This window comes from Brienomyrus brachyistius, chromosome 1, assembly GCF_023856365.1.
Source record: "Brienomyrus brachyistius isolate T26 chromosome 1, BBRACH_0.4, whole genome shotgun sequence".
In the NCBI taxonomy this organism is placed as follows: domain Eukaryota; kingdom Metazoa; phylum Chordata; class Actinopteri; order Osteoglossiformes; family Mormyridae; genus Brienomyrus; species Brienomyrus brachyistius.
Window position 1 is genome coordinate 45,932,630 of NC_064533.1, and position 21,082 is coordinate 45,953,711.

General features: G+C 45.5%; 1 protein-coding gene across 17 annotated transcripts in view; it reads left to right on the forward strand.

The window, feature by feature from the left end:
* The window catches only part of lmo7a (LIM domain 7a), a 47,471-nt gene extending 27,504 nt beyond the window's left edge, over positions 1 to 19,967 (forward strand). For 8 of the 17 annotated variants that reach the window (XM_049006412.1, XM_049006415.1, XM_049006413.1 and 5 more), the window contains 24 exons: positions 12 to 173; positions 559 to 1,278; positions 2,668 to 2,697; positions 3,688 to 3,802; positions 4,570 to 4,712; positions 5,206 to 5,725; positions 6,077 to 6,325; positions 6,796 to 6,910; positions 7,978 to 8,139; positions 9,070 to 9,248; positions 9,900 to 9,963; positions 10,307 to 10,366; positions 10,511 to 10,552; positions 11,787 to 11,812; positions 11,996 to 12,103; positions 12,685 to 12,774; positions 13,743 to 14,083; positions 14,304 to 14,360; positions 15,094 to 15,149; positions 16,623 to 16,821; positions 17,358 to 17,621; positions 18,164 to 18,272; positions 19,023 to 19,125; positions 19,332 to 19,967. In XM_049006412.1, coding sequence (XP_048862369.1) covers positions 12 to 173; positions 559 to 1,278; positions 2,668 to 2,697; positions 3,688 to 3,802; positions 4,570 to 4,712; positions 5,206 to 5,725; positions 6,077 to 6,325; positions 6,796 to 6,910; positions 7,978 to 8,139; positions 9,070 to 9,248; positions 9,900 to 9,963; positions 10,307 to 10,366; positions 10,511 to 10,552; positions 11,787 to 11,812; positions 11,996 to 12,103; positions 12,685 to 12,774; positions 13,743 to 14,083; positions 14,304 to 14,360; positions 15,094 to 15,149; positions 16,623 to 16,821; positions 17,358 to 17,621; positions 18,164 to 18,272; positions 19,023 to 19,125; positions 19,332 to 19,354 — 3,937 coding nt within the window. In that variant the 3' untranslated portion in view covers positions 19,355 to 19,967. The remainder of the gene's footprint in view (positions 1 to 11; positions 174 to 558; positions 1,279 to 2,667; positions 2,698 to 3,687; positions 3,803 to 4,569; positions 4,713 to 5,205; positions 5,726 to 6,076; positions 6,326 to 6,795; positions 6,911 to 7,977; positions 8,140 to 9,069; positions 9,249 to 9,899; positions 9,964 to 10,306; positions 10,367 to 10,510; positions 10,553 to 11,786; positions 11,813 to 11,995; positions 12,104 to 12,684; positions 12,775 to 13,742; positions 14,084 to 14,303; positions 14,361 to 15,093; positions 15,150 to 16,622; positions 16,822 to 17,357; positions 17,622 to 18,163; positions 18,273 to 19,022; positions 19,126 to 19,331) is intronic. The other 9 variants (XM_049006422.1, XM_049006421.1, XM_049006417.1 and 6 more) reach the window with 9 other exon arrangements.
* The last annotated feature ends 1,115 nt before the right edge of the window (positions 19,968 to 21,082 follow it).

A 21,082-nucleotide genomic window follows, 5' to 3' on the forward strand; every position in this document is an offset into this window, starting at 1 on the left:
TCTGGCTGTAGTAAAACGATCTCCAGTTCGTCATCAGAGGATTCGGACTGTGATGTCAGTCCCTGGCATGCAGCGCCCCCATCTGGCCGGCCACAGTCTGACACGCCCCCCAGTCACCCACATGTACTCGGAAGCTCTTCCCACCCTCACCTCCACCATCTCACGACTCAAAGGTTGCTGCATGATTGCCAAAGGAAAGACACTCACTCATAATAAGTCACAGTCAACATAGCCTCTTCCTGGGTGATTTTCTGGAATTAAGTTTAGTAGACGATTATGGTGGACTAAATGTCCCGTAACTGTGTAGCTTTTCTGAAAGTTTATCATTTCCCCCCCCCTTATCTCAGTACATAAGTATTAAAGGTACTGTGTGTGCTACGCCAAAGTATTTTAAAAGTATTTTAAACACAGTAACAGTGATAAGCCAGGAAGTACTCCCCCCCCCCCCCCAAATCCACCCCCTACTTATCTCTGACTCTTGGCTTTGCTTTGGTATTTAGTTCTCCTACATTTAAAACTTCTCCTTTCTGCTTCTCTCTCTTCTTGCCCACAATGCAGTTCTCACACGCCGCCTCACATAGTCTCACAGCCCCACACCAGCCGCACAGCCCCCTGTCAGACAGGGTCTGCCAGGCTAGACCCCTCCTGCAGCCCCCGGCTAGTTAAATGTACAAATGGCTCCACCCTGGAGTCCCTCTACCCCTCTGAGGCTTATGGTGCTATGGCAGACGACCTCCCAGATCTGGAGAACGATGACATGTTTGCCCGTCGCACCAATAACTTCCTCAGGGGGACGAGCCTAGCCAGTCGGAAGTTTCAGAGCAGAATGAGTGCTGGCTCCCCCTCATGGCCGGAAGTCGCGATAGTCACCCAGCCCCGGCGGGGTGCGTCTGTGTCCCCAGACATAGAACGGGATGACCTGGTCTTCCGCAAATTAAACCTCCACAAGGCAGAGCGACCTCGATCGGTTGCCCCTGACTCCTACCATGCCTTGCCCATCCCGAAGCCCCATGAGCTGCCGGGCAAACTTCAGTCACGTCTCCTCTGCATCCCCTGCCCCCCCGAATCCGAGGATGAGGCCCAGGGCAGCCAGGAAGAGCGGGTGCCCGCCGAAAGCGATGACATGCTCTTCAGGAGGCTGGCAGCCGGGAACCCGTCCACCGCCTGTCGAGCGACTCCTGTCGTGCCTCCGACCTGCAGCGACAAGGACGTGGACAAGTGGCTGGCCATACGGGAGGCCAGCCGTCTGCGCTATAAGAAGAAGCTGATGGTGGAGAGGTTAGCCTTTTGCAACCCTAAGGAATGACTGCCACCACCCACCCACTCACCACCGCCATCATGCATCCATCCCTTTTTGTGCTTATTGGGAATGAGTCCTAACCTCGGTAGTTCTAAGCTTTTCCAGCTTGCATCTGAGTTTAAAGTGGGCTTCCAGTACACGCTACAGGGGACTGTTGAGGTCAAAGCTGCTTAATTGATGACCCCTTCAATGCAACAAAGGGTTTAGATCGTACCTTGTGTCTTAAGGGTGACATCAACCAAAGGCGATTCAGTACTGAAATGTATTATCTTACCATGCGATATACAAATTGAAGCCCCAACTAAATATATATATTTAATTTGTTTTATGACTGAGTGGAAATGGGGGACAATTCTTTTAATGAATGTCAGGGTATTTTAATATTTATAATTTATTAAAATTAGGAACTGAATGCTTCTATCCTGCAATTACTGACCAAAGAAAGAGTAACTTGCATTTCTCATCTGGTGCTTTTGTGGCATTGTGCAAGGTTGACATTTGCCTGGCTGTACTTATGACCAATAAAGACGAAGCTGTGCGAAGCATGCGTAATTGATGCATTATGGGACCTCGCGTATGTTCTTGGGCTAGCTTGAAGAATTCACACGGAGCCAACGACTGCAGTGAATGGAGAAGCGAGGATTGTTCTGATTTAAGATCCAAATATAAGGCGAGGAGGTAACAAACGTGTGCATTGGGATGGTGCGAATTAGCGTTGGCTAACACTGCTTTTTCCTGCTGAAATTTCTCATCCCTGTTACCACATCAACCAGACTGTGCGTCTAGCACCAATTTGAACTCATTCAAACAGTGCTTTTAAAATATAATACTATTCCCATAATGCACTACAGAGGAGCATTTTTCTATATAAAAAAAAAACAAAAAACACTGAATGTCTGTACTGTGAGTGCTTAATTTTAGATGTAAAGACACACAACCAAGTCCTTTTTAAAGCTTTTTCTTTTGTGTGGGAAATTACCTAAGCATTTCCAATGATGTCATCTTCCTTACTGCTGTCTCCGTCTAAAAAAAAAAAAAAAAAAAGTGAGTTGTTTAAATATATGGTGTGTTTTTTTTTTTTCTTTGCCCACCTTGGAGACTGACTCCATTGTGTTGCACGCAAATTCTGTCCCTCATAATTCAAAGGAAAGCGGAAAAGCCATGCTTGTATTTTTCCTGGACTGCTCTTAGACTATTTTAATACTGCACAAAAAAACAAGAAAAGTCATAAGACTGCCTTGACTGTGTCATGCGTGTGTGTGTGTGTCTGTGTGTGTATCAGCGCACGCCCGTGTGTGTCCAGTGACTGTGGAGACTGGGGGACTGGTGTGACCCAGTTTGTCTGTGGTTCTCTCTTGGTCTCCTAGACTGCTCCAAAAGGGCTCTGGTAGCAATGGGTGAGTCAGATGCTACATTGAGGCATGCCTTGCCCGAGCTCCCATAATGCTTTGTGTTCATCCCCCACCCTTGATATTACTCTGCATGTTGCTAAGTTTGCATTCTGCTGCCTTGCCATACATTTATATTGTGGTGGGGTTTATTTGTCTATTAATAACAAGGTGGGTAAGTCAAAATCATTGTCATTGAAGTGTGATTGGTGCTTTTGAGAGCTTTGGATTGTGATAATTCCTCCTTGTACGATCTATAATAAGTAAGTTGATTGTATAAAGATTCAGTGTCGAGGGCTTTAAAAATAAGAATTGCCTAAACTTTCATACCTGCTTAGTTTCATATTGCTGTCTAACTTGTCATGTGCATGTGCTTGCAAATTGCCTGTTATGTGACAATTTCCTTTATTCTGAGGCTCTTGAGACTCAGGGTTTATTTTATTTATTTATTTTTGTGCGTTTGCTGTTATCAAGATGGAAATTTCGTTTCGTCAGTGCCTTTTGAATCCCATGCTCTGCTCGCCCAATCTTTTCGTATGCCCAAAGGAATCCTGTTTACGGGAGAGGTGGGGCTGGGCTGGGGGGGGGGGATATCTCCGGAATGATTACACTAGAAATTCTTCTTTGTGGGGTGATGAAATTGTAGGTAAATTAGAAATGCCTCAATACTGGCAGGTATCAAGAATGTGATTGTGTGACTGCAGAGGTAATTTTGAAAAGCTTAGGTAAGTATTTGAGAACTGCTATACTTGACTCATTGAAAATTTATATCATGCTGGTGGGAGAGTTGCCTTGTCAGGGTTTTTGTGTAACATTCTCTATCTGTCCCAAAGAATCTCGTATGCAGTACTTGGTTAAATTGTCAATAGTTTAGCATAGTCAGGTCCTTGTGGAAGGACTATAGCTCCTGCTTTTCTCCCCAAACGAGCAAGCAGAGAGCGAGGGGAAAGGCTGTTAGCACGTTAGCTTTGACGTCCTGTTGTTCCGTGGCCAAAACAGGAGCAAGTCTGTGAGCGAGATCCCAGAGGAGCCGACGGTGCTGCGGCAGGTCCGCTACGAAGATCTGCAGAAGATCCGAGCCCAGGTGAAGGAGTGTGAGGACAAGTGGCAGGACGTGAGTATGCGTGCCGTCAGTGGCACTCGGCCACGGGGGGATAGTGGGGGGGGGGGGGGGGGGGGGAGAGAGGATTGTGTCTCAGAACCTCAGGCAGAACAGGGTGCTGTGCATAAACTAACATCAGCCTGTAAAAAGATTAAACTGTAAAAAAACTAAATTCCAAATTCCTCCAGAACTGTAAATAGAATCACTTTAAATAGCTTTATATAATTTTTTTTTTCCTTTTTCGCTTCTCTCCTTTTTGATATTTTTATTTATTTATTTTTTTTAGTGCCGCAAAGTCAAAAAAGCAGGTTATTTTTGGGTAATGTCCAAAGCCTGTCTGTGTTTGCTCACAGACAGGAGGCTCTTTGTTCGCCTGATGGCCATGCAAAGAGCTAAAGATAAACGGCCACTGGAGAGACTGACCCCCAGTGCGTCCTCTGTGAATGAGTCTCCGGCACAGCCGTATTCATCATGCTTCTCCTCCTCTGTTGAGAGTTAGCTTGGCTCTCGATGCAGAGTGATGTGGAGCAGCCGGATATGTGTTAGTGTGGATCTCCGTGTGCTCCAGCCGTCGTGCTACATGTAGGTCACGCCGATGGCCCGATGCACGTGGGACGGCAGGCGGGTGGAGTTAGACGCAGAAGTAGGCCACCTGAAAATGTAGCACTCTCTCTTTGGCCACCTCCCACTCACTCTCCACCCCACCCTGTGGCCACATGTCTCTCCCCATGGAAGGGTGAGCTCTCCCGCAGTCTCTCACCCACCTCTCTTCTGGCCAGGACCTGACCAAGTGGAAGAACCGGCGCAGGAGTATAAACTCCGACATCGTGAAGAAAAAGGAAGAGCGTGAGCAGATAGAGCAAATTGATAGTGGGAGAAGCACCAGGGGGTACAAGACCTTCAGGGAGATGCAGGAGGACAGGTATGGGAGTATGGTGTGGCATCCGGTGACCGGCACCCGGAGAGGGTCTTCATCGGGTCCGAAATTAGGACTCTTCACAGCACCTTTGCAGTTCTCTGCTGAAATGATTTGCATATCTCTATGCTGTGGTTTGTGAATCAGTTTCAAGATGTAAATTTTGTCAGCCGATATGTATAAATATTCTCGAAAGGTTCTCTAGTGGCGACTGACTAATGTAGCATTGTGCCGATTTGCTAATCTACTGGGCTCCAAATTTAAATAGGTGAAGGTCTACATGTCAGATTCATATATCACTGAGAATTTTTATTGCTGATTTTCTTGCAAGTCTTTTACATCGTGCGGTAGTTGTGTATCGTGTGGATGTGGTCACACAGCAGAAAGGGCTGCCTCTTACTGATTGTATGTTTATCCTGTGGAATAGTGGAATAGTGTAATAGTGTAAGCCAATAGCATCTCACTCGTCATTGGCACCTCTCTTCCTTTCTCCTGGCAGGGAAAGCGGAGAGCAGGTCGCACCCAGCATAGACGCCGGTAGCCTATATTCAGCCTCTGAAAGAAAACCCCCAACGAGGAGCCTGCCAGGGCAGAGCTGTGCTAGCGATACCCTTTGCGCACCAGCTGACGGAGCTAGCGTTCCACCCACGGTCGCCTCACAAGAGAGGAACCGGCAAGCTCGCTCGTTATTGCCTGAGGGTCCAGCCGAAGTCAGTCGGGATCACCCGGGTCACGGTCATACCGACCCAATCCGGCCTGCTCTCGACAACCAGGCCGGTACAACGCAGGAGAGCTCTGCCGTCTCGTCCAACAGCAAGCCTGAAGATCATCGGCCCTACAGCTCCGGCCCTTTGTACACCAGCCATTCAATGGATACAAAACCTGGGATGGCTCGAGTTTCCGTGTCCCTGCCCAGGAGCTACCATCGGTCAGACAGCTCGCGCCTCACCTCCGTGGTCACGCCCCGACCTTTCGGGACCCAGTCCACCAAGATCTCCTCCCTGCCACGGACCTTCATCGTGAGTCACTCTACCTTTCTTACTGTGTGTTCTTTTCTTTCCTCCTTCCTCCCGTGATCTGGTAAGCAATCACTAAGGGGCAAAGGACGGGGACGATGTTGTGTGCGCTGTTCTCCCGGAGAAGCCTTATGTTACCTGTTGCTACCAGATCTCTTTACAGTTCTGCTGAATAATGAAAAGGCCTTAAGCTTAATCTCTCCAACTTGCTTTGCAATGAAAAACATCTTTAAAAACTATTTGAAGCAAATGTAAAAAAAAAATTAGCAGTTCAACAACCGATGGCAAGCCTGCGAGTTGTGTAGTGTTCATGAAATAATCAGTTAAATAGTAGCAGATGATTGTTTTCTTCAGATGGATGACTCACACAAGCGCTTCAACGGTGAGATCGAGAGCCACAAACCCAGCCGCTACAGCCAGTTCGTAACATCTGAAGACGAAACTCGCTCGCAGTCCAGCTCCGTGCAGAGTAGCAATGAAGATGAGGATGAGGAAGAGCGCCAGGTGGACCAGAGGAACTCCTCTTCTGCGCCCCAAACAGGTCGGAATGCCCTACAGCCAGATTTGGCGCCCAAGCTGAACTCTGAGAGTAATGCTGTACAGGTGAGATTTCCCACAATTCCGCTTCATATCCAGCGCGCATTTTAACTTATTTATGCTCAAATGCATTATTCAGCATTCTTGCTGTTTGAGAACAGTCTGGTTTAGCACAAACAGATGGATTAGGTTTATCATATATAAAAAAATTCTAGGCATTAAGTCCAGTTGAGTGTGCTTTATTTAATGTGCTGGGTTGTTAGGCTGTCTGAAGGCTTATCCAGTCTTTCAATCTGAAACAGAATTCAGTTTCCTCTGGACTGCATCCAGCTATTTGCAGTGGTCTTTGCATAGTACCTTTCATGTAACTTAATCTGCTATTTGTAAGTGTGCCTCTTCTCACTGGGAGCAGTGCATGGGCAGGTTTTTGTGCGAATCTCACCGTAGTTCGTTGCGCGCGCGCGAGGCCGGGGGATCGGTTTCCCGTGGAAATGGGTGACACCGGATCCACAGGTGTCGCCTTCTGTGTTTTTCAGGAGTATTACAGCGACATGAGAGTCAGCCTGAACCAGAAACCCAACAGCAGTCAGGACTTCGGCTTCCAGACCGACTGGGATTCTACCGGAGCCCACGTCAAGTCCATTCGACAAGGTAAAGCGAACTGCGCTTTTCCCAAACTGGGCCAATAAGCTAAAACGGCACAGGCAGGAAAGGGAGATGCTCAGACCATACATATATACAGGTCTCTACTAATTTATTTCCACTAGATGGTATTTTGTGTGTTTTTGACAGCCCTAGATCCATGAGAATGTGGTTAAATGTTTCAAAGCTGTAAGTTTTAAGAGTATTCTGTTAGACAAGAACAACATAAATGATCAATTTATTCAATCATGTTGTGCATCCTTAATTTGACTTTCAAAACTGAGTTTTTTTGATTGTCTGCATAGAAGCTTAATTGGGAAAAGACTACAGTCTGTCTGGCTTTTTTGCTGTTAGAATAGTGTGATGTGTGCTGGGAGCAGTCGTACTTGTTTTGTGATACGGCCATGAATGATTCATTTAAGGAGAGGTCCTCCTTGCACCTGGAGCTTACAGGCCGGTTGCCTGGATTCCCACTGAATGAATGTGACTTTACCACTGGGTTTGTAGGTAGAATGGGTTTTATGTTGCTCTTTCTGCAGTAGCATACAAAATGGGGGAGGATTCAGATGGTAGCTGCACTGTCTTCAGTTTGCCAGCTAGTAACTGATCATTTTCACAGCACATGCCAAGGTTATATAGGACGTATCTTTTCTAGGTCATATCTGTTCAGTACAATAGCTTTGGAGAGACATTGCAGTTAAATGTTAGACGCCTGCCTAATACTTAAAGTAATGTTTCCGGGTTGGATCTGAATTTGATGAGAATGTTGCTGTGAAACGCAAGTCTTTAAAGCATCTGTGAGCAGTCTGTGGGAGGAGTTGGGGCTGATGAGTGGGCAGGACTGAGTCTTGACTGAAGGGATGAGTTCAGTAGTGGGAGGGGCTTGGCTGAATGAGTGGGAAGTGATTGGTGAGTGGTTGGGGTGGGTCTGAAGTGGAAGGGGTCTGAGTGAATGGGAGGGGTCAGACTCTGAGTGGGTGGGGCCAGGCCGCTGCTCTGGATTAGTGGGGTCTCCTTTGCTGCTCTATGCTCTGGAGAAGCACCACGTTGAACGGCAGCTCGCTTTGTCATTGCAGGCAGCCCTGCAGAGCTTTGTCAGCTGCAGGTTGGCGATGAGATCCTGGCAGTAGGTGGCAGGCTTGTATCAAAGATGAGCTATGACGAATGGAAAGGTAGCTTGGATGCCGCGCTGCAGCAGGGCAGCCTTGTGATGGATGTCCGTCGTCATGGGAAGAACAGTAAGTTGGCCGGGCCTCTCTCCTCCGTCTTTCCGCTTGGTAGTCCCCAGGTCAAGCACCCACCCCAATAGGAAACTAGATCCATAGAGCCGCTCCCCCGTGCTGTGACTACGGCGTTGTCTCCTTGGTGATCCCCTAACCGAAATGCATTTTGGGTCTTTGTATAATCATCGGTAAACCTCGAGTAGTTCAGTGAATGTTTAACCACAGTTGCATTCTAAGGACACTATTTACTGGCTTTAGGTGTTCCTTTCTGATAGATTTCCACCTCGATAAGCTGTTAATACCTGCCTGCCTTTATATTTAGGTGTTTGCCGGATACTAATCCGCTCATGCTCATCCACTGTAACGTCAGTTTCCCTTGATTTATAGCGGTCCATGGCTTAAAGCAGCTATCGATTTTTAGATGTACAAGAGTCTGCATTTAAAGCAGATGCGAACAATCTTACAAATACAGCTGAACATCTGAATGAAATATTTTGATAAACTGAATTTACCTCATGATGACTAATAGTGGAAATAATTTAACATACAGGAACTTGAAATGTCACTTTGAACAGAATGCATTAGACGAGACTGTAATCCTGTTGTTAAAGCAGTTGTCCTAAGCTCAGTTGTAGACTGCATGACTGGGGAAGGTGGTCTGCCTGTTATATCTGCTCAGACGTCTCTAACAGCAGCTTCAATACATCTTTTTACCTACCACTTGTGATGGGGTGGAGGAATGATGTCATGAAATCCAAAGTGGGTGGAGTTTTCCAGTCAGTTCATGGTTAGTTGCTTTGGGAACCAATGAAATCTTCACCAGAAATTGGGTTAACCTATTAGTCATCGACAGACTCCTCCCACTGTGGATCTCGCTAGCTGTCAGTTCTGTGGCAATGTGTCACGCTTTGCTAATGTTGTGTTTTCAATTGGATAACCATTCAGACTGGGACAAAGATCTACCTTCCCTACCATATAAAAGCCATAAAACCATCAATCTGACCAGTATGGATACAACGATTGTAGGTGGCCCAGAAAAATATGTCAGCTCCAGTGGGAAGTTTGCTTCCATTCCGCCAAGGGAGACGGTAACGAACACGGAGGTCAGCAGCCAGCCGGTCAAAGTGAGTATGCGATACAAAAGGGAAACGTATGATGCCTTCCAGGTACCTCGGAAGTCGGAGCTATGAATGACGCCACACTCAAGTTATGCGTGTTGCAGTGCAAGTCGGAAAGCCATTTAGCAAAATCGGCTTTAGTCAGGTTCTTTGTTAGCGATGAGTTAACGCATAATTACATGGCATTTTGCACATACACCATAGCAACATATCCATAGACGGAAGGTGATCAGTACTGTGCGCAACCCACAGAATGAGACACAAATAAGATGTAAGTGCTAATATAACAGTATATGACTGTAGCTTACACTTCTGATGTGGGGTGCAGCCATGTTGGATTCCGAGGTCGGGGTTGTAGAGGTTCGTCTGACTTTCCCGGATTGGAAATTTCACTTCAGGGGGCATTCTAGTAAAGATTTTGAACTCAAACTCCCGACTTACCCGTTCAAATGGAGCGCACCGTTGTTTTCGTTCAGAGGCATGCTGTGTTAATGTAGTGAACGTTTTAGCAAAGGTCGATTTAATGGAAGGATTTGTTCTATGTTTGTTCTGTTCTGAAATGGCATGTGATTATTTTCCTTTCGAACATCTAAGCTTATAATATATCAAAGGTAACTGTTGAAATAATTAATGTCTATGTTTGGCTTCTCCCTGAAGGGTCAGGCACCTAAAGGAATTAACGGTGGTTTCCGTGATGAACCAATGGCCGTGAGGAACCAAGGTAAGGAATGTGCGGGTTCGCTGTTTTAACTTGCATATATCCGTATGAAATGACGTCGGGTCTTTTCTCGGTTTGGTTGTAACCTTGTCTTACACTGGCAAGTTTTGTGGTTTGTATCTGATCAGCACTTTTGCCTTTGCATCATGTGATAAGAGGGTATACCTGCAGGTGGCGTAGCATACAGTATGTTGGAAGACGGCTTCTGCCACAGTGAATAACTCGTATGTTATTTCCAGCGCTCACTGTAGCAGTTATCTAGGCTTTTATGTTGTTGAATCAAGTGGAAGGCCCTTGTATTCCACCTACATCTTACCTCTTCTATTCCTATGTTTTTCCCGTTTAGAATATGAACCCATAGCTTTGCGAAACTTTAAACGGAGATCAGAGTTTTTTGAGCAACAAGGTAAACGCTTTGCAGATGGTTATTACTCGTCGCGAGCTTTGGGCTGAGGGGAGCTTTGGACACCGGGTGCTCTGATGCTAGGCCTTCATCTCTGCCACACTCTCATGTAACTGCATCATAACACCCCCCCTGTTCTTCCTTCAGCGTCTTCAGATTCTGCGTCCAGCTCGCTGGTCTACCTCTGTGGTAAATTGGAAGTTGCGTGTGCAGTGTGCCACTCTATCCCCTTTACTGACATTTAAACTTAGGTTTCAGATGGAAATCCAGCTATGAATTTTAGGGCAGTGTTTTCCAATCCGGTCCTCTGGAATCCGTTTTTTTTTTTTTTTTTTTTTTTCCTCCCACGTTTTGGACTATCTGGTAGGGAACTTGGAGGGAGCAAAAACATAGTTTTAGCTCTTTTTGATGCATTATACAGTACAGCATTTAATGGTCACACTCTGCTGTATTTGCACCTCGTACTAAGCAACTGTGTGTGGTACGTAATGCGCACCAATGAGGCTGTATGTATTAACTTGAGTTAGCAGGATATCCACTGTAATGAAGCACGTGCATCTGCTGGTGGCCGCACCGGTCTAAACACGTTTAAGTTGTTAGCTGCCATGGAAGTGAACTGCTGCACTTGGACATCTACATGACTACGTTCTGTTAGACAAAGGCAGTAGAGGACGCACTAATACTCAGAAACCGTACAACGATGCCGAAAAGTAAATGACGTGATCCAGCAGTGTGTTGTGTCCCCTGAAGTGGGTCAGTTTGATAAAACCGGGATTACTTTGTACCGTGACAGACGGCGAAACTGGTCACGAGTTGCCTGACACGTAGCCCTTGATGATTTCAGTTGTTCCTACATGAATCCAAAGATGTTGCTTTTTATTCAGTCATGTGGGGTGTGAATACTGTTAGCTGTTTTTTTTTTCTTCAATAAGATCTTTCTGAAAAATGATAGAAAACCAAAAAATCAGGTTGAAATTATCTCAGGCAATGACCCCCTTTCATAACCATTCTGAGTGGTGTCTTGTGGCTTGGTTTGGCGTCTGGTTTGCGGACTGCTCTCCCTGTCTTGCATGCTCTGCCTGCTGTGATTGTGGTCATGGCCCTCACTAACGGCCGGTGCTTCTGCATGTGTCTATGAACGATGCCATTGTGGTTCTCTCGCCTTGGACGGTATCTTTTTACGCCTGTTCCTCAGTACTCATGTCTACCTGTTTTTGCATGTTCCTCAAGCGAATTTGTGTGGAGGCCAAATTTTGGGTACGAATTATTATTTTTTTTGACTAAGGTGTTCAGTGTCTTGCGCAGCCAGTTCTAACATCTAGGTAACAAAAGCTTTGTGAAATCTGGATATTTATTCAAACTTGGTGAATTGTGTGATATTTCTCAGCAATATTCCAATGAAAGCCTGTCTGTCTCCTCACAGGTGGCTCAGACTCTGCGATATCTGATGTAAGTCTTTCATAATCTCCCAATTCTTGGATCAGTACTTTATTGGTGATTTTTAAAGCAATTGGTTCTAAAGACTTGAGGTCAGAATTTGATTTGCGTTTTATGATGTTCAGCTAATGCAAATCATTACAGTTTTTATTAGTGAATGCAATTAGTATTTTTGTTTGGTCTCTTCTCCCTCAGCTTCCGGTTCCTTCTATCAGCATGCCCTCCAACCGCTGGTCCTGGGACCCTGAGGAAGAGCGTCGCAGACAGGAGAAGTGGCAGAAGGAGCAGGAGCGACAGCTGCAGGTTTCCAAAGCAACTCCCTCTTTCTGCTATTGTACCAGTCTCAAGATGCCCCTCGTATCTCACGTGGCGTTTCAAGCAGTTTGGGAAAATCTAGTTAAGGGTGGAATGGTGATTCAGTCCGCAAGCTTCAGAGTTTTGTCAATTTTAAATCTCAAAAGCGTAAAAAAAAAAACAAAATTAAACAGGATACTGCCTATTGAACTTTTGTATTATAATTGTCTGTCGATTTATCATGGATACCTGCTTTTCATTAGAATGAAAATCTAAGTGTTGCTCGAGTTTGATATTTCTGAGAGGCTGTTTGACGAGGCGTGTAACCCATCCGGGGTATAAAACATGATTCGACTGCAGGGTTTGGCACCACATGCTGCCAGCAGAGGTGGAAAGTTCCGGTCCGGAAAGTACAAATCCAGCCCAAGGTTTTGTTTTAACCAATCACAGCCAATTGAGTACTCTGGCTGTGACTCTGTATACGCAGCTGGTTGGTTAAAACCAAAACCTTGGTCTGGATTTGTACTTTCCGGACCGGAACTTTCCACCTCTAGCTACCAGGGCTTTTATACTCGCGCTGTTGTGTGCAGGAGAAATACAAACGGGACCAGGAGGTGCTGGAGGAAACGTGGCGTCGTGCACAGCTGGATGCCATGAAGAATAATGCCGTCCGTAATGAGGTGGGGGCCACCATCATGCTCGTATTCCTGCCCCCACATAGCTGCAGCTTCATACTGCTCATATTTAGCTACTAGTTCCATGTTACTATTTCCAGCAGTATAACATAGTTTATGCAAAATATATGGGTTCAAGTGTTTGATTTTTATTTTGCCGACTTTCTAGAATTTCACTTTTCTTAATGATCCTCGGTGAGAGCGTCAGCTACAATAGTCAGCCCCTCTGATTTCTGTAACTCTATCCAAGCTGGGCTAGTGAGTCTCTTGAGCTTGTGCCAGACTGCAGGAGACGCCGTGGATGGGATGCCAGTCATCCGTAACACAAACAAGGACACGCGTGACTAATTTAGCCACCTAATCCCACATAAAGGCCATGCACAGAGGTGTAATGCCATATAAATATGAATTTATGGTTCCTTTGTGCTAGTTTGATATGTACTGCTTAAATGAGGTGTGGGTAATGCTGTATGGCTGGTATGAATAGAGGCAGTAGAGACTGTAACATATCGTGAATATAATTACCCCTAAAGCCAGAGTTAACGAATATTCTGCACGTCTATATTAATATCATTGACAATCTCGTGAAGTACAATTTTAATTAAGATATTAATTTAAATATTGAGCTGCAATAAATGATTATAGTCCTTTGAGAGAACTGTTTTTTGTTTAGTATCTGTATTCCCTGGTTTAAAACCGCAATGTAGCCCAAAACCAAAGCGACTGGCCGTCTGGTGACTTTGACACTAACTAGCTAACAGCTGTGGAACATTTTTGCATATTCATGTATCCGTTCACTGTGCTGAAAATGAGTATCCTGGTTTGATTTAGAACATATTCTGATCGATTGCCAGTAAGTTTTTACTCATTCTCCTTTTGTACCATAATACTTATTTATATACTTATTAATACATATTTATTATACATCATCTCTGGAATGTTGTGTGGAGTCGCTCTTTTGCTTCTCCTAATAGGAGCAGGTGATTTCTGAGGAGGCGGCCAGGAGCGCCGTGACCCTCTGCAGCCCCCTGGGTCCTCCAAGCGAGCACGTCCTCCCTCCTTTCGAGAAGCACGGGCAGGAGGCAACAGAACCCGAGGAGGAGGAGGAGGGGCTCCAGAGGGAGGAATGGCAGCAAGAGGCGGCGTGGCTGCCGGAGCAGCAGAGGAAGCGAGAGAAGCAGGAGGAGGAAGAGGAGAGACGTCAACCGGAGGACGAGAAGGAGCAACGACAACAGAAAGTCGACGAGTGGCCCAAAATCCAGGAGGTGGATGAGGAGCAGTGCAAGGAGAGCAGGAGGCTACAGGAGGAGCAGTGGTAAGGCAGACAGATGGGGAGCATCTGCTGGGGCTGCACAGTCACTGCGTTCCATCCCATGAGGCTTTGCACACAACTGGGCACAATACGGCTTCCCTCAGAGAAAGCCCCGCCTCCGATTGTGCCCGTGGCTGACCGTCTGCCTGGCCTCCTTCCTGTCATGCCTGCCTGCTCTAAAGCACTGCTTTCCTGTGCTGTTCTCTCTGCCGCTGTGACGCAGGTCAGGGCCTTCCTATGAGTTCGCCAAAGTGCTTCCTGAGATTTCCGTATCAGACAGGTCAGTAGGTGCTTGTCTGTCTCCATGTCCATAATCAGCTCCATCTCCAGTCAGACCTTTCTTCATACAGACAAGCAGTTTTCAGCGCTTTATAACTCTGGTATTCCACTTCTTTTCACTTTGTGTCTTCTGTGCATTGCCAGCTGAGCTACTTGGTAATTTGCATTACGTAATATTGTAATATAAACAAATCAGATCACATTTAATTCACCCCAGCATCAAAGACTCTGAGTAATTTTTGAACTGGTTTAAACTTAATTTCATTTGGTTTGGAAATAACATGCATAAATATCAGGTTTATTTTTTTTCCCCCTTAAACAGTTGCATTTAATTTCAGGTAATTTTGTAATTGCTTAAGTTTTGGTAAAGAAAATGCTGTTCCTTTCATCTGTTGTTTGTATTGAACAATCAGAATGGCTGTACAGTAGAATTTGGTTCGATGTAATATGAATAAGGAGACTTTTTATTAATATCTCAGTGAATCACAATTAAGAGTGCAGCTGGAGCCGAAGCCATCATGCACTGTGTAATAATTTGGGTTGTCAGGGGTGAAATGCTGATTTACAGCAGCATGAAAGCACATGAATTATTTTTCAGCCTTCCAGAGCTGTAGATAAGGCCCTTTATTTCAATGCCGGTCTCCATTTGACACAAAGGTCTCCGTTCCTGCGCGTATTTCAGCTTAACTGAATCCAGGTGCTTACTCCTAATCTGTCGTCTTTCTGGTTTACAGGACAAAATCCAAATCCACTTCAGAGCTTGATGATGTGGACAAACCCAGGGCAAAAGGTGAGTTTTGCCGAACACTTACAATGGGCAAGTTATATCCTCAGGCTGCGTGATTAATCGTTTTTTAATTCACAACCTTGATTTGTATGCAGTGCGTGCAATCTCATTTTTAAGTTTCACTGAAACATTTACTGTCATAGGAAACAAAACTCAGCAAACTTTGTAGTTTTAGTGATTGTTCCTGTTGAAGATTGTCTGTGTTAGTTTAGCTACCACTATTACTGGATGAGTTCTGCATGTTCTTTTCAAGCCAATTATACTAATTTTGCTGTTGAAATCACTAATAGATGGGTTTTGAGAAATACATTTCTGAACTTTTTTTCATTTTATCACAAAAACTCATCACTATTTCAGATATTTCTAATATAATGCAGCCATACTATTAAGACCAAAACAGTAACTACTACAAGATGTCTAACAACATTCAACATGAAGTAGAGTAATAAGTGGCGGAGAGGGTACAAATTTTTCGAATGCTGCAGCACTTTTAGAGAATTAGCAGTTTCTCAGACTGCTCTCTGGCAGACATAACTTGAAATCCACCAGATTTACATAAACTACACGCACAAATATGAGCAGCAACACCACTTGCGTAGCAACAGCACATGTAAACGTACGCGTTGCAAGTGTGAAATATAAGCTGACGAAATCCATTGTCCCATGCTACAGCAAATGGGTGGTGTCTTATGCAATTATCTCTATTTCACTTGTGAATTTTTGCTCTGGTACTGTTAACTTTTAGAATTTTGATAAAGTTTGAATATCAACCGGCAGTATCGACCAAGGTTGACTCATCGGACAGTTAATTACTAGAAGCCTCTAGCTGAGGATCAAATCCGACGTTATGCATTAGTATGCGTGGTACGTAATGACACAGCAGGAAAACCGTTCAAGCTAATGAGATGCGAAGGGTGGCATGACACTCAAGACTGTGCAAGGTCAGTCTCAGGGTCTGTCAAACTTAGGCCTTGCTCCACTATGAATCACTGACTAATGCCAATACAGACGCTGCTCTACTTATGAATGAGATGCGTCCCGAACGGGCGTTCGTAACTTGAAATGCACACAAGTCATTATTCAACGTCATTTTAAGGGAATACGCAAGTACAAAGGATGCTGGGAGTACGTACGCTACACTGCTGCGCGGCGGGAGTAGCGGACAGAAGTCGCATTAGGCGGAATTGGCGGCCAGAAAAAAAAAATTGACGTTGTGGACAGGAAACGGGAGCCCAGTGAACACAATTTGGACTTATAGTCCTCTTCGTTCGTAAGTTGAAAGTTCGTAAGTGGAGGAGCGTCTGTACCATGTAATTAAGCAGCTGAAGACGGATGAATTGCTACATATGTATGGTTATCCAGCTATGAATGTCTAATTTTGCCGAGTACCTCTGATCTCTTGACCAGCTGTTCTCAGCAGCCGTCGTTTGGCGGCACAGGCTTACGGTGACCGTTCGTTGCTCTTATCGTTCCTAGTGGCGAGTGGCGGGATGAGTGAGACCCTCTGGAGCCAGAGGAGGAGGGGCCCGAGTTTGTCTCCGGCTGAGCAGGAACGCCAGCAGATCCTGCAGGAGATGAGAAAGAAGACGCAGCTCCTGACGGACAGCAGCTGGATCCGCCAGCGCAGCATTAGCATTAACAAGGAGCCCGTCGCCCTCGTGGGTCCCATCCGGAGGTCAGGATCTTATTGACATCATGTGCTGTCACAGTTAGCATTTAAAGCATAGATCTATGGCTGTTTGATGTCTAGAATCAGCTGTGTAAGTCACCGTGGAAGCATCTGCTAGGTCCAATCCTCATCCTGGAGTGTATCCAGCAGGTTTTCCATTCTACCTGGACTCTGAGGAACCATACCTGATCTCAGGCAGATAGTATCAGAAAACCTGCTGGATACTGGGCACTCCAGGATCAGGGATGCCTACCGCTGTGCTAGGTGTAGTACAGTGAAAATATAAGGTCTTGTACCCAGTCTGTGACCGTTAAGCTTTGACTTCCGTGGCAACAAAACTCCAGTCATCGGTGTCTGAGTAAAGGTCTTCCACAGTAGCAGGATCTTGAGCCTACAAATATTGGCTATACCGAAATGGATATTGGCGATAGTAACAAAAAATAGTGATAGTCATAGGAACAAACCTGCACTGTTAGATCAGAAACTTCTAAATCCGCCTGAATTGATTCTGCTGATCTCATCGTGCTTCTTCCTGCCTGTAGAGGCGAGTCTCTGGATAACCTGGATTCTGCTCGACCCTGGAGACCCTCTTCCTGGACATCAGGACCAGCCAGCTACAGCCGGCCGCAGTCCTCCTTTTCCGGCTCCAGTTATAGCCGCTTTGGTGCCTCCACTCTGCCCACCTCGCTCTCCACCGGCTCCCTGAGGCAAAATGCCTGGCCTCCTGCCTCTTCCCCATCCCCGCCTGCAGGTGGCGCCAGCGATGAGTCGCTTTTTAAAAACCATCCCTCTTCACAGAAAAGCAGGTATGAACAGAGGCTCCCCACACCCAATGTATACGTTTGCTGTATGCTAGTATTTTACCGCAGGCCAATGAGTTTTGCATATGCAACAGACTCTACTTGTTAGGAGAGACTGGGGACAATTGTTGAACACTTAACATACTTCAGCAACTAACCCTTGCTATGTGTCGCTCCACGTCCGCTAGCCTAAGGCTTCTGGGAAGTTCTGACACACGTCATACTAGAAGTACGCAGATTAACAAGCGAATAGATCCATCCATCTGTTTTCTATACCTGCTTGTCCAATGCAGGGTCATGAGCCCATCCCATAATAGATACCAGATTCGATTCAGCAATTGTTCCTTTCTCTCCTGCTTTTCTATACCGATAACTGGTATTAATAGCATCATTGTGTTGTTTGTGTGACCCCGGTCTGCGTAAGGTCCTGACCTTTTTAGCAATTAGTTAAATCCCCCCTCTTACTGAGGGGAGCCATCGCCCCCCCCCCCCCTCGCCTCACCTTACAGTTCTCTTGCGTCATGCTCTGCCTGTGATCTGTGACCCAGGTCAGTCAGTGGGAGGAAAATGTGTACGCATTGTGACCTCCCGCTGGGCAAAGGAGCCGCCATGGTCATCGAGTCCCTTGGACTCTGTTATCATTTGAGTTGTTTCAAGGTGAGCGTGAGGTTCAGGACCAGCTTGTCCGCAGTACTTACAAGCTGCCCTCGCCTTTCCCGCATCAACACTAACCTGATCTGTGCGCCGCCTTTCGAATCCAAGCAGCTCTGGAAGACGCTCGAGGAAACACGGTCTCCTCATGAACCTTTTACCCGTAAACTCAGACACATTATTATGGTATTTCAGGATGCACTGAGACCAACGGAGGCACAGCTGATCGACAGGCATGTCACCACCTGCCAGTCTAATTTTAAACCTGTAGATGTCACTCAGTCGAGATGGATGCCAGGGTTTTTAACAGAACCACATGATTTACCACAAACTTTCAAGTTACATTCTATACCTTAAGTTTGACAGCTTCCATGGAGTAGCAGATGAGTTTCCAGGGTCTTCATGAGTTGCCTATAGTCTGTCGTTTTCACTTCCGAATGCACTAGTGCCAAATTCTTCTACCCCGAATGATCTCTGCACTGGCTGCGCTGCCGTACTCTGCTTGTGCCTCATCTGGCTGTCCGTCACGGGGCCGCTGTTACTGCTGGGTCATCTTCACAGGGTGATGCTGTCTTTCCATGTGGCTGTGATTCATGGTGGTGATCCTTTCCCTGCACTGTCTAACCTCGCCGACCTGTGGGTAGCCTGAATGTCCTCCTGCGTCCACACCACCGCTGGTGTAGTTGCCTCCACAGGTTATTTTCTGGGGCAATTGGCATAGCATCAATCTTACTGTTATCCCCCCCCCACACACAGTGCAACAGCTGCAAGTGTGATCTCGGCGGGTCCGAATCCGGAGCAGAGGTCCGAATACGGAATGGACAGCTCTACTGCAATGATTGCTACGTCAGATTCAAAAGTGAGTTTGAGTTTGTGTCCCTTATTAGCAATGCACAAAGACAATTAATTTTGCTTTTGTTTTAGCTTTTGTGTGTCGGAGTGTTCCCTCATAGGTGCTCGTGTTCTCAGCTGCCGTAATGCCAGATGTTTCCTCTTATGGAGATCAGACGCTAGACAATAGACTGTTTTAAATGTATTTATCATTTTTTTTAATTTCCTATTTAGCTGGACACCCCACCTCCATGTGACCTAACCACATTACAGCAGATTGAAGAGGAAACTGCTTAAGAAGAGATTTAAACACGATTCATTAAGCGCTTCAAATATTGCAATATGAGTTTATACTTATACTCATTCACTTTGATTCTACAGGCCCTTATTATATGATGGCTGTTTTGGTGTCTTTGTAAGCCAAGTGGGAATATCAGAGATATGAGACTGTGGTGAATGTGTTGTACAGTGAATAACGGACGTGCATGTACCTGTGTATATATAGGATGCTTTATTAGAAACATACAAGTTACATGTTCTGTCTATCTAAGTGATTTCTGCTGGTTTGACTGATTTCAGAGTAGCACTGTTAAATTGTTTATATTAAAGTATTTGAAACTTGCTATTTTAGTGCTTCCTCAAGTCCCAGAGTATTTTCTTCCTTTTGTTTCATCCTCCAAGGTGTGTTTCCTTAGACGTGTATTTGTTGTTTTATATGTGCCTTTTTCTTTGTGATGGTGAAACACTACAGTAAAGCATTTACATTTACCAGCATGGATGGTGATTTGCGTCATATGTGGAGTTGAACACAAACTAAAGTTTTTGTTCGGTTATGTTTGTAAATAAAATGATCAGATCTGCGTTTCTGAAGGTTCTGACTGTGTGGTTTTGGGGTGAATTTTGAAAATGAAACTACAGTGCAGTTTTTGTCACATTTTTTGTTTGGTTATTGAAGCTAAAATCAAATGAGCATTCTTAGTTACACTGTGGGCTTTGACTGCTTGTTTAGGATGTAATTTGTTGACGTATGCCGATCAGCCTTAACATTAAATCCACTGACAGATAAAGTGAATAACATTGATTATCTAGTTACAGTGGCACCTGTGTAATTATGTAATAGGCAAGTGAACTGTCAGTTCTTGAAATTTATGTGAAGAAGGCAGGAAAAATGGACAAACGTAAGGATCTGAGCGGTTTTGACAAGGGCCAAAGTGCGATGGCTAGACAAGTGGGTCAGAGCATCTCCAAACAGACAGGTCTTGAGTGTTCCTGGTATGCAGTGGAAAGTATCTACCAAAAGTAGTCCAAGAAATGCCAACCAAAGGCTCATTGGTGTTTGTGGATTGCAAAGGCTAGTCTGTTTGGTGTGATCCTAAAGGCCAGCTGCTGTAGAGCTAATTGCTGATAAAATTAATGCTGGGTGTGACAGAAAGGTGTCGGAACACACAGTACATCGCAGCTTGCCGTGTATGGGGTTTTGTAGCCTCAAACCTGTCAGTGCCCATGCTGACCCCTGTCCACTGCCGAAAGAACCTACAATGGGCATGTGAACATCAGGACTGGACCATGAACCAATGGCAGAAGGTGGTCTAGTCTGATGAATTGCGATTTCTGTTGCGTCAAGTGGATGGCCCGGTGGTGGGCGTGTTGTTAACCTGGGGAAGAGATGGCACCAGGGTGCATTCTGGGAAGAAAGCAAGTGGGTGGAAGCAGTATGATGCTCTGGGCAGTGTTCTGCTGGGAAACCTTGGGTCCTGGCATTCATGTGGATGTTACTGCTACTTGTAACACCTACTTTAACATTGTTGCAGCCCAAGTACACCCCTTCATGGCAACAGTATTCCCCAATGGCAGTGGCCTCTTTCAGAAAAGTCATGCACCCTCCAACACTGCAATCATTGTTCAGTAATGGTTTGAGGAACATGAGTTCAAGGTGTTGACTTGACCTCCAAATTCCCTGAATCTCAGTCTAATTAGGTATCTGA